The sequence below is a fragment of the Salvelinus namaycush genome, chromosome 1, assembly GCF_016432855.1.
Source record: "Salvelinus namaycush isolate Seneca chromosome 1, SaNama_1.0, whole genome shotgun sequence".
NCBI lineage: Eukaryota > Metazoa > Chordata > Actinopteri > Salmoniformes > Salmonidae > Salvelinus > Salvelinus namaycush.
The window spans coordinates 24,784,676-24,797,893 of NC_052307.1; the positions used below are offsets into that span (position 1 = coordinate 24,784,676).

Below are 13,218 nucleotides of genomic sequence, written 5' to 3' on the forward strand. Positions count from 1 at the left end.
TATTCCCCCTCAGGAAATTAAAAAGATTTGGCATGGGTCCTGAGATTTTCAAAAGGTTCTACAGCTGCAACATCGAGAGCATCCTGACTGGTTGCGTCACTGCCTGGTATGGCAACTGCTCGGCCTACGACCGCAAGGCACTACAGAGGGTAGTGCGTACGGCCCAGTACATCACTGGGGCTAAGCTTCCTGCCATCCAGGATCTCTACACCAGGTGGTGTCCGAGGAATACCCTAAAGATTGTCAAAGACTCCAGCCACCCTAGTCATAGACTGTTTTCTCTGCTACCGCACGCCAAGCGGTACCGGAGTGCCAAGTCTAGATCCAAGAGGCTTCTAAACAGCTTCTACCCACAAGCCATAAGACTCCTGAACAGCTAATCAAATGGCAAATGGCTACCCAGACTATTTACATTGCTGCCCCCCCCCCCCCCCCCCCACCCCCCCACCCCCCCCCCCACCACCGCCAACACGCTGCTGCTACCCAAACAGCGTTCCTTACAGGTGATGCTGATCTAGAGAATGCCAAGAGTGCAAAGCTGTCAAGGCAAAGGGTGGCTATTTGAAGAATCTCAAATATAATTTAATTTAACACTTTTTTGGTTACTACATGATTCCATATGTGTTATTTCATAGTTTTGATGTCTTCACTGTTATTCTATAGTGTAGAAAATAGTAAAAATAAAGAAACTCTTGAATGGGTAGGTGTTCTAAAACTTTTGACCGGTAGTGTAAATTCCTACTGTGCACATGATAAAATGCTATGTTAATTGTGTTGTACTACTGAGTGAAACTGTGAGAGATGCACTCAGACCAGCCTTTGTGATTGAACTTACATTAACTACAGTACTTTAGTTGGCTGCTTTGAGCAAAACTTGTATGTAATATAACATTCTGGGAGCCTAGTGTGCGTATGATCTATGTGGAATATTTTTGGACCCTTGGCTTCCCTGTTTTCCCTGTACTGACAGGAGGTGCGACTAGAACGTTGATCCAGTGCCCCCCCCCCCCCCAAAAAAACCTAATTGGAATTAAACCGCAATGTAAGACCAAAAACTGATTTGTGCGAAAACTATTTACAAGATATTTAGATGGTCACTGGTTCACTGTTGCAGTGTCAATTTTGTGAGCATGTGGTCCTTGAAAAGCTCCTCTAGTCCAACAATATGAGTCTGCCCAAGGTCGTCACGCTGGATGGTGATGGAGGGTTTGGTGGTCCACACAACGAAGGATAAAGTGTCCCTTCCAGTGATGTGGAGCTGCCCTTGAACCTGGTGCCAGTAAGGAATGGTCTTCACGGAGGCTGTAAGACACCCCCTCTGGATATAGAAATCCTTTGACTTTACTGCCTCTTCAATGGTAATGTCCCTTGCACCATACGGTCGCTTGACCTCCACCACTGTTGGGGTGCCCACCAGACCATCTGGTGATTCCAGGATCCCAGACCATGTGACCCAAAGTCCTGACTCCTGCACATCCATCCCTGTAGCCATTTTGAATGCCTTGATGTTCTCCTCTTTATCTGTGCTTCACTTTACAGACAAACCCCCATCCAATGAAAACACCTTGAAATGTATTTGTTGTAAGAAATGTGCTATATAAATAGTTTTATTTTATTGATGACATTACAGCTGTAGAATTATGAAATATTCTATCACTTTATCACTTGACATATCAATCATATAGTGGGAAGGATCCTATAAATCAAAACGGAATGCATGTAGCACTCTGAATAAATAAATAAATAGCCTTTTTGAAGATTTGACTCTGGTCATGAAACTAGAATACAGGCTGGATGTCCAAACAAAGTCCATTTTGAATGTCAATAGATTGTTTTATTCATTCTCAATGACAACATTCTAGAATTAGCACTCATCGAGTTACCACTTATCGAAGTCTGGTATCAGGGGTAATCTGGTTAATAATTATGTCATTGAATAAGTGGTTCTTTGTATTAAAAAACATTGTATTGCTAAGATGCTCAAACTTAATAGCTACGCTCACTGACACCGGATAAGTTGTGTCATGCTGGCCCTGACCAAACCGGTAAGTTGCCTCTCACTATAGTGGTCCTCTCCCCTTTTAATGTTGTTATTCTCATCCTTGAAAAATGACATAAGGTATGAAATGGACACCAAGTTGACATACTGTACAAACAATTATCTAGGCTAAGTAAAGCAACATTATTTTTTGATCTACTACTCTGTTAACTAGCTAATGTGTTGTCCGTGGCCTAGCTTGGACAGAGGAAAGGGGATGCAAATTAATGGATTGGGCACAGGTCTCTGGGCACGCTGGTTAACGTAGCTGACAGCTTTAAGTGCAGGAATTTCCTGCAGGAATTTGTGGTCTTCTCTGTTGCTAATTAGCATTTCGAATTTGAGAGTAAATTGAGGCGAATATATTGACAAAACTCACCTTGTCCGAGAGAGAATTACATGGCTATAAAAATGTCACGCCAGGGTAAGCCGACACAAAACACAGACCTTATGTGAAGTAGATTTAAAATTCCAGATGCAAAAATGAATGGGGGAAAAACGATTGGAACCATTACCGGGTATTATGATGTGTCCAATGTGCCGGTCTATGGGAGAAAATGAATTATGGTGGGCAAAGCTAGTGAGATCCTATAGGCGCCTTCTAGCATTTATTTGCATATTTCTGTTAAAGAACGCCTACTTTGAAGTGTGCGTTTGCAATAGCTCAATTCGCCCTTGCACTCCTAAACAACGCAATTAAAAAAAAAAACTTTGGCAAAGGGTAAAGTCTACAAAACGCACTCCACTCTGTTACATATTCTAGTTTGGGAAACAGAAAACTGTATGGAGATCAAATGTTTCATCGATGAGAAAATGAGCAGGAAGTCGGACAAAATCCATCTCGCTCCATCTTCTCCCACTTGCCTGCCACAGGGCTTCCTCTCATCATCATATTTGTTAGTATGTGGAATCGCCAACCGGATGCTTCACATTTTATACATCCGGTGAAATTTCTGGCTCATCTATGCCTATATGCATTCAGTATTTTCTGAAATAATTTCGAAATAACTTAATTTAGTCTCATAGCTAATCACCTATGCTTTGACCTTTTTAGAGTTGTAATAACTGAAAAGCATCTCAAATAACTTTTCCCTTAGTATTGTATCTACAATGCTATGAATGTATTCACCAATCACATTCATAATATGAGTTATACATGTCCCAAGACACGTACACTCCTAGAGGGACTGCTGTCCCCTTTGTGTTTTGTTTTTCCTTGCTGGCTGTTTATCTGTATGAATGGCCCATGTCGCTGTCCTTGTCATTCTGCTCTGCTCTCTAATCACTTTATCTGCAGTAAACCGTCCCACCACTTTGTGTCTCTGTCTTTGAGATAAGGTCGTTGGAAATTTCAACAGACTGGATCCATACACACACTCACATTCTCTTAACCATGCTGCTAAAACACACACACACTGCTCACACACACTTTGCTCAAGACAGTACGTACAATCAATGACAACCATCTGACGAGTCGGATGCAAGGGTATATCTGCAGATGGGAGAAGAAAGGAGCTGTGCTGGTACCATGTTACATCAGGGATCCAGTTTCACTGCTGTCCTGGGAAGTTTATGAATCTTCCCTTGTGCAACGATCTGGGCTGATTTTAAACCACCTTATCAGCTCCAGCAAATTTGTTAGCCAGTCACGGCATATTGGAGCACTGACAATGCCTGTCTTTGTGGTGGAGTTCGGTTTTCCCCTGTCTTTAAAGGAAGAAATCTGTTAGTTTTCAAAAGTATGCGTGGGTACCATGAAGAGCTGTATGATGGCTTCATGACCACTCTGTGTGGGCCAATCAGATTCATGAGGAGATGGGACATACAAGCACAGGACCAAACAGAGGCAAAATGCAGGTATTTTTTTTAAATCATAAAATAAATGTGAAAATATTGATTTAATTCTGTTCAGACATTACGGGCACATTTCCATGAAACCTTACTTCACTTTAGTCATTACAGATATACCACTGTCAAAAAATAACTCATAAGGAATAATATTAGATTATTTGGTTATTTATTTTTTTCCTCCACAATTTCATGTTATCCAATTTGGTAGTTACAGTCTTGTCCCATCGCTGCATCTCCCGTACGGACTCGGGAGAGGCGAAGGTCGAGAGCCATGCTTCCTCCGAAACACGACCCCGCCAAGCCGCACTGCTTCTTGACACACTGCCCGCTTAACCCGGAAGCTAGCCACACCAATGTGTCGGAGGAAACACTGTACAGCTGGCGACCGAAGTCAGCATGCTGTGTCTGTCCTAAATCTAGGAGATATAAAAAAGCTTAGGAAATATGTTTTTTTGAACACATCATTAACCCTTTATTTGTGTTGGCATAAAACTACCTCCATACTTCCATTTGTTTGTATGGGTTACCTTCAGACAAGTCCCGTGACACTTGTGAACATCGTGTTCTTGAGAGTCCCTATTTCATAGTGGTCATAATAGTTTGTAATGGGGATTTTTGTATTATGTCACTTAGATTGATGCACAGTTGCGTCAATAGACTTAAATATTTTTAAAGATTCTTAAGAAAACAATGTGGTGTTCCTCTGTTCCTATGCAGTTTCTCTTTCTATAGTATGGCAACTATGGACTCATGGCACTCACTTTTTCTTGCCACTGTAAACATTGCAGTATGTGAACCCTTTGGAAATGCCTGGATTTCTGCATAAATGGGTCATAAAATTTGATCTGATCTTCATCTAGGTCACAACAATAGACAAACACAGTCTGCTTAAACTAATAACACACAAACAATTATACGTTTGTCTTTATTGAACACACTGTGTAAACATTCACAGTGCAGGGTGGGAAAAGTATGTGAACCCTTGGATTTAATAACTGGTTGACCCTCCTTTTGCAGCAATAACCTCAACCAAACGTTTTCTGTAGTTGCGGATCAGACCTGCACAATGGTCAGGAGGAATGTTGGACCATTCCTTTTACATAACTGTTTCAGTTCAGCAATATTCTTGGGATGTCTGGTGTGAACTGCTCTCTTGAGGTCATGCCACAGCATCTGTCAGGTTGAGGTCAGGACTCTAACTGGGCCACTCCAGAAGGCGTATTTTCTTCTGTTGAAGCCATTCTGCTGTTGATTTACTTCTGTGTTTTGAGTCGCTGTCCTGTTGCATCACCCAACTTCTGTTGAGCTTCAATTGGTGGACAGATAGCCTAACATTATCCTGCAAAATGTCTTGATAAACTTGGGAATTAATTTTTCTGTTGATGATAGCAAGCTGTCCAGGCCCTGAGGCAGCAAAGCAGCCCCAAACCATGATGCTCCTCCCACCATACTTTACAGTTGGGATGAGGTTTTGATGTTGGTGTGCTGCACATTTTTTTTCTCCACACATAGTGTTGTGTGTTCTTTCCAAACAACTCAACTGTAGTTTCTTCTGTTCACAGAATATTTTTCCAGTAGCGCTGTGGAACATCTAGGTGCACTTCTGCAAACTTCAGATGTGCAGCAATGTTTTTTTTGGACAGCAGTGGCTTCTTCTGTAGTGTCCTCCCATGAACACCATTATTGTTTAGTGTTTTATGTATCGTAGACTCGTCAACAGAGATGTTAGCATGTTCCAGAGATTTCTGTAAGTCTAGCTGACACTCTTGGATTCTTCTTAACCTCATTGAGCATTCTGCGCTGTGCTCTTGCAGTCATCTTTGCAGGACGTCCACTCCTAGGGAGAGTAGCAACAGTGCTGAACTTTCTCCATTTATAGACAATTTGTCTTACCGTGGACTGATGAACATCAAGGCTTTTAGAGATACTTTTGTAATCCTTTCCAGCTTTATGCAAGTCAACAATTTTTAATCTTAAATCTTCTGAGATCTTTTTTGTTTGAGACATGGTTCACATAAGGCAATGCTTCTTGTGAATAGCAAACTCAAATTTTGTGAGTGTTTTTTATAGGGCAAGGCAGCTCTAACTAACATCTCCAATCTCGTCTCATTGATTGAACTCCAGGTTAGCTGACTCCTGACTCCAATTAGCTTTGGAGAAGTCATTATCCTAGGGGTTCACATACTTTTTCCAACCTACACTGTGAATGTTTAAATTATGTGTTCAATATAGACAAGAAAAATACAATAATTTGTGTGTTATTAGTTTAAGCACACTATGTTTGTCTGTTGTTGTGACTTAGATGAAGATCAGATCAAATTTGATGACCAATTTATGCAGATATCCAGGTAATTCCAAAGGGTTCACATATTTTTCTTGCCACTGTACATGCTTTGATGGCTCCATGAGTGTGTTCATATGTTTACAGTGGGGGCTTATGAGCTTCTCTGTGTGGGAAGGTGCATTGGGACCTTCCAACCCCTCATCTTTGACTTTGGAAAGCCCGTTTGTCCAGGTGGCAGAGACACTCCCTCTGTCTGAGCCTAAAGAAAGATGTGAAGGAAGAGAGACACGGAGGATGATGTTTTACTCTACTGCATTTGTAAATCAATGTACCGTGTCCCTCTCAGCTCTTGGAAGTGCAGGCGTCACAAGGGCAAGTGGGGTAATAATAGTTCTAACCTTCAGCTATGCCTGTCACCAAGCTCCTTTATCTTGATGGGCATGTTCTTTTACACCATGTTGCCAGAGACACACTGAGAGATATTGATCTCCTCTCTTCACAGCTAATTACCTGCGTGCTCCAAGGGCCTTGTTCACAAAATATAGCTTGCTAGAGATGAAGGGAGACCACTTCTGTTATTTGAGCACTTGAATGGGGATTTAGTCATCTTTTTTAAAGTTATTCTTTCATTCAGACATATGTTTAAATTAACCTGTCCAGGGTTTCCAGATTTCTATGAAATTTTACCTATAATTAATTACAATATGAGTGAAATAATTTTCCATACAATTTAAAAAAATATACTGTATATATAGTATGTTAAAAGCAGCTTTTAAGTGTTTGGAATGGTGTGGGCGTACCCCAACAACAGAATGGTGTGGGCGTATACCGGTCATGAACAATATTCATACAAATAGACCACTGATTGGTTAGCTGACATCATTCTCTGTGAGGAAATAGCAAGCATTTTTGAAACGGTCGGTTTGAGATACAAGTATGATGTGGGTTTTGTAGTTATTTTTTTTCAATTCATGCCTTTGTCACAAATATGAGTATTGGATGAGTCAATAACATTTATTTGGGTATGAGTAAACAGAATATGAACTTTTAAAAGTTCACTGGACAGTTACTTTAAATGTCACTTCACATTGGCATAATAATGAGAAGCCATAAGCATCATTCCACCTTAGTTTCTTTGACTATACCATAGTATCCTTTAGAGAGGAGAATCTTGCATCAGTCCCCTGCTGCGAGTGTCTCCACAACATAAGTCATGCTCTTTATGACAATCTCCAGCAAGTAGTGCTTGGTTGAATCAACTCTTTTGAGTGCATCCAAGCAGTGCAGAGCAAGTTAACTTCACAAAGATGCAGAACCCAGACCTGCCCGTACGTGTGCAATGTTGACAGACAGATGAGCACTGCAAGAAGGAAACATTAACAAAAACCTCACTTGAATGAATAGCAACCAACTCTAGGGTGAGAAAAGGGATGAAAAACGAGCAGCACCTGTACAGTGAAGCTTTTGACATTTTATTGACTATGAACACATGTATAGTGAAATGTAATCCTGACCATGTAAGTACTACACTTTTTATAACCCTACATTTACACAGTATCTGTAAACAGGTTACTGTTTATGTTATTTATTTTAATAGCAGTACATACATTGAAAACATAATCCATTGGTTTAATTATTCCTATATGATCCCTATAGTTGATATGGGAGTTACCAGTTGAATACCACTGTGTGTAACATGTTAGTTGGGTTGCCTGAGGAGGATCCACAAGGTCAGTGAGTTATCAGTCTCAGACAGGTTATTGGCGTGGGCGCTTCAAACTTCCAGATAAAGGCTATGGTTATCTGAACTGGATCAGATTTCTGTTCACACTGGAGTTGTGCTACTGTAAACATGCCCTCCCTCATAGTACAGCCCCAGACCATGTCATCTTATCAGCACTGTTCGGAGGATTTTTTCCTGTTTGTCTGGCTACTGTTATAGTTGAAACTTCACTTTGTTGCAATGTTCGATTTTGGTCCTTACCCATTCTTTGGTGAGCGATTATTTTTCTGACACAGTAAAAAAGTATTGCTTAAATCTACAGTACAAAATATTATTTAAAATCTATTTGATAAATGACGTAGATGTCCATTTTCTTTGTGCAATCTACTATCTCCAAATGGAAAAGGCTTACTTCCCTCTTCAATGATAAAGAGGAGGGGTGCTTCCTCAAATATGTCGATAGTCATTGTCGATAGCTCTATCAAAAACCTAATGAAAGTCGAGTTTGGAGACTCATTCTTAAACATTCCCTGACCTGTAGAAACATTGTGAAATAAGTAAAACCCTTCATTAGGATTTAAGTTAATCCTGTTTATCCATAAACTATTTCACTTCAGTCTGGTTGAGTGTCTCTTACAGTTTCAATAGTTATAACTATTGTGAACAACAACTACCTGGTATTGTTCTTGAAAATGCTCTCTGATTCTAATGTTGAATTTAATTATTTTTTTTTACATAAAATTGATAGCACCCTCTTGTATCTGAGATGTCAAATCAAAACATGCTCTGCTAGAGCGAGGGGAATGTGATTATCAGTGGATGGATCATCAGCGTGGGTCTCTGCTTGGCCCATTGTTCCTGCCCTCATTTTGAGTGACATGGATGAGAACTCATCTGTCTAGGAGAGCACCAAGAGAGGGGCTTCTGGAGGAGAAAACCACCAACTCAAAACACATCTGACTCATTTACAATGAATCACAAAAACAGGCCAATGACAATCAAGGTACATTGAGCTAAATTGAGGTGAAGTAGTAGACAACTCTTCCAGACACTGAGGCCTCAGGCTTCGGAAAGCTGTGCCTCCTCAGCTGATAAGAGCGAGGCCCTTGCGCTTTGACTATGTGATTGAGTGAGGATAGGAGGCACTAAATACAAGCCATGGATAATATCAAAATGCTTCCAGTTTCCTGAAAACAGACAACTTGACCGAGTGTATTCCATGGCTGCCAAAGAGGTCAGCGGGTTGCATTCCATTTTTCTCATTCATGGTACCATCATATCTTACTCTTGCCTACCCTTATGCTACCCTGCCTATCTCAATAAAGAGATTGCTCTTATTAGGTGGCATAACATTGCTGAGAAAATATGGGCCACAATGCAGCTTCCCTGACTGCCATGCAAGTGTCACATACTCAACGACCCTTTAATTGTGGGCATTCTACCAACAGTTATACCCCTCATTTGATCCTGAAGGCTAAACACTAACTTTGGTTTCCCCCATAGCTCCATATAATAATAAGAATTTTAGGTGGGTGTTTATATTCGTCCTAATTCACACAAGTACAAGTGTGTATTATATGCATGTGTGAATTGGAAATGTTTTTTTTGTTTTTTTGCATATCCCAGGCCCCCCTGAGACACCCTCAGAGAGTAGGATCAGGGCTAGGGTCTGCCATTATCAAAGGTGACCCTGGAGCAATTAGGGTTAAGTGCCTTGCTCAAGGGAACATCAGAAGATTGTTCACATTGTCGGCATGGGGATTCAAACTAGCAATTTTTCTGTTAGTGGCCCAGCGCTCTAACTACTCTAGCCGATGGCTATCTGCTGCCTCAATGTGTCTATCCCTTGCCTGTCTCACAGTTCTCACAAGCATGCTTGTGGGGGAAACCACTTATAATTTAATGTAGTCACCACAATGAGGAACTGCCTTCAGTAGGGTCAGTTAAAAACACCTTGATGTTGAATCAAGCCTCAGTTTAAATGGATGGATAGGGGCTCTTTATCGGTTAAAGAAGCCAAGCATCGTTGTTTAGAGAGGGCCCTTATGTTTTCTGAAGATCCCAGGCAAACCCTTATCTGCTCATGCAATTTTCTAGTATTATCAAATTTGAACTACAGGTACAACCATTGTTTGCCTCTGGCAACAGTTACTGTAGACCATATTTCAAGCATTCATTCCTGAATGTAAGAATATACATTTCAGTTTAAAGCAACATTCATGGCTGCTCCAGGGAGAGGAGTTTGTCAAGATATTGCCAAGTAAAATTTTGGTCACATCTCATGTCTCCAACCAGCCATGTTGTGTGGCCTTTGCATACATAGTGTTTTAGTGTCTCACCGTTTATCTTCAGCATCTCAGAGCTCAGAATTATGACATGTATGCTTACACAGAGAGATAAAGTGTTAGCTGTAACTCTGTAAAATGGAAAGAGTAAACTGTCATTTTCAATAACCATCACTACTCTCAATAGTAATGAGCAAAACTTTTCATAGACCTTGACACTACAATATCCTTTGAATTACTTAGTCTCAATTTCAAATCAGTTACCCTTTATTTTCTTGCAACTTTGGGAAAAAAATATACATAAAAAAGAAAATGCAAGCAACAAAGTGATTGTCATTTTTTCTGTGATAACATACTCAGACATATAGGCTATGAATGAAAAATGACAGCTGACAGTTTGACATTGGTAGGCTACATTTTAGCCATATAAAAGTAGATTGTGAAAAAATATGACAAGTTACTGTGCTGAATAGATCAAATACCTAGGTAACATAATTAGTTGTTTAACATGCTCTCCTCATAAGGCATTGTGTCCACATTGACCTGAATATTGTCCAGTATTATGTAATGTTCACCACAGTATTGGTCTCCATGTGCTATTGAAGTCATACACATATGGTTGGTATTTATATGTTTTGTAGAACGTGGAGAGAAGCGACGATCTGACTAAATTGTCCTCTGTACTTAGTTCTTCTGACTTTTGAAAGATGTCCTTACAGTACTCCGTAGCTTGCTGCTTCCGTTTGGTTTTGTATCTTCTGTTCTGAAACCAGATTTTAACTTGGGTCTCGGTCAGTCCCAACGTGTTGGCAAGATTGGCTCTTTCGGGAGCGGACAGGTACTTCTGGTGGTTAAATTTCTTCTCCAGTTCTAACACTTGCAGATGCGTAAAGGCAGCGCGCGAGCGCTTCTGTTTGCCGACTGATGTAAAACTTATCATGGCATCTGGGGTGCTAGAACAAGAGCTGTCAAATAAATCTGTAAAAGAGAGACATGATTAGCCCATTTGTGGTGTGGTGACTTTGCGTCAAAAGCTGGCAATTGACAGGTAAACTGCCTACTCCACAGGTTCATATGGAATAGGTTTATTTCCAGTTGTTATTAGTATGAGTCCAGGGAATCTGGCACAACACCGTCAATCAATACCTTAGCCTAAACTATTTTTAAGTAGCCTACATACAATCCAATGTGCTCACCTTTCCGCGCTTCAAATGCTGTATCCTGTGCGCAAAGTTCCTCTGACTGTGATACATGCTCGCACTGTTGGTTATTCCATTGCGCGCATCCCTCCTTGGACTTGTGTGAGGAAGAGCACCTGAAGTTTAGCCGTGTATTCTCTTTAATGGAGAGGATGTCCTCGATGAAAAACGAAGTTGGTGGCTTGACTGTCTCCGACATTCTGCAGTTAGGAATCCACCGTATGGGCCAACGAATGTATGCTAGGCTTGACTGAATCGCACAAGCCAAGTGGGGAATGATGCCCGGGACACAGGGCTAACTCGTTACAAAGCTTATACCTTGGGAAAGTCTTACTGGCGCGTCAATTTATACTAGTGCTGTAGTGGTCATGACAGCACAAGCGACTGGCGAGACGCGTAATCTCGGCGACGTCACGGGTGTAGGCTACCTGGATGACACTGATGATAGGAACAGAACTGCTGTGCTCACTTTACATTGATCTATTCTTGATTTTAAGATATCTTTGTCATGGCACCTCATGTGTGAGTTCACGATATAGTCAAATTAAACATTATATATAAATAATATTGCATGGACAATAAATAAAATGAACATGTTCATTTATCCGTGTCTCCCTGATATTTAAATATATGTATATTTATAAAACATTATGCCTACTGTTCAAAAGTGGAAATACTATTGTGATGTGATTAAATAGGACTTGGAAGATCTGGGGATGTGGCCCTTTGTCTTGTGCTCATTATTAGAACTGTGAGATGTATTTCTAAATGTGTGCAACAGGATAGCTATTATCATTACAGCCATGCCTGGGTTTCAGCCATGCCTAGGGAGTAAGTGACCCTTGTGTCTGCGCTGCGGGGGCTGCCAGTGCCAGGGAGGGGTCAGCGTGGGTGGCCAGCCGTCTTGGAGGGGCTAATGTGTTCAGCAGATTTAGACTGGCTCCTTAACCAACACATACATTGTTCAACGGCTGTTTGTTTGTTGTGCTCTACCATGCTTCTGCCTGTTTTGTTTTCAGTGGCACAAACCCTTGGAGAATTGAGACTCTGTTTGTAATAACAAGAATCTAGGGATGACAAACAGATCAGTTTACCCCCACATGCCCCCTGCCCTCGCCTATTACCTCATCAGCTTTCCTTGACATCTCCTTTACCTACCACACCATGAAAGCTAATAATTCTGACTTTAATTTTACATTCCCTTTTCTATTGTTACACTGCAGGTTATGTGCAAATAACAAGTTTGCTTAAAATATATAATTTTATTTATTGTATTATTTCCCCAGTTGTCTTTATTCCCATTATTTTATGACTGATTGGATCTCAACAGAGAGTTACCTTTCCAAGTAGATCATGTAGCCTGGTATTTTAAGTAGAAAAACAAGAGCGTGGATATTTTAGGGTCCATCTTAATTTCAAACATTAGCTATTTTCATGTAAACATTGTATTAAGATGTTTTGTTTGATAAGGTTAATCTTGAATTCTTTGTCTGCCTTTCCCCCGGCTCCCTCTGTGAGTATGTTGTATTGTGGGATATATCTTCTCACAGTGCCTTTATTCCTTATGTACGTCTTTGATGAAGTATTTTTCCGGTTTAATGTTTTCCCCCGATGCCTATCTTAATTGTAAATGCATAAACACTGTTTATCCTGTATACTGGCTATGTCATCTCCTACCCTGACTGTTAAACAAGCTGTGTAATTAAGATAGCATTACTCATATCATGTGGACACTGGTCTCTGTCTCTTCTGTAGACCACCATTGTGTCCTAAAGCTCATAGGATGGTGCAGATATGTAGTAGAAGCTTTCTCTTGGCTGGCCCAGCATGGCCACACC

The 13,218-nt window shown here is 40.7% G+C and overlaps 1 protein-coding gene across 1 annotated transcript; it reads right to left on the bottom strand.

Moving 5' to 3' along the window:
* Window positions 1-10,433: 10,433 nt before the first annotated feature.
* LOC120054647 (homeobox protein Nkx-3.1-like) lies at window positions 10,434-11,701 on the bottom strand. The gene is made up of 2 exons (XM_039002158.1): window positions 11,378-11,701; window positions 10,434-11,159 (listed from the first exon to the last, which is right to left on the bottom strand). Exons 1-2 carry the CDS (start codon window positions 11,577-11,579, stop codon window positions 10,753-10,755), a joined length of 609 nt encoding a protein of 202 aa, XP_038858086.1. The 5' UTR covers window positions 11,580-11,701; the 3' UTR covers window positions 10,434-10,752.
* Window positions 11,702-13,218: the final 1,517 nt, after the last annotated feature.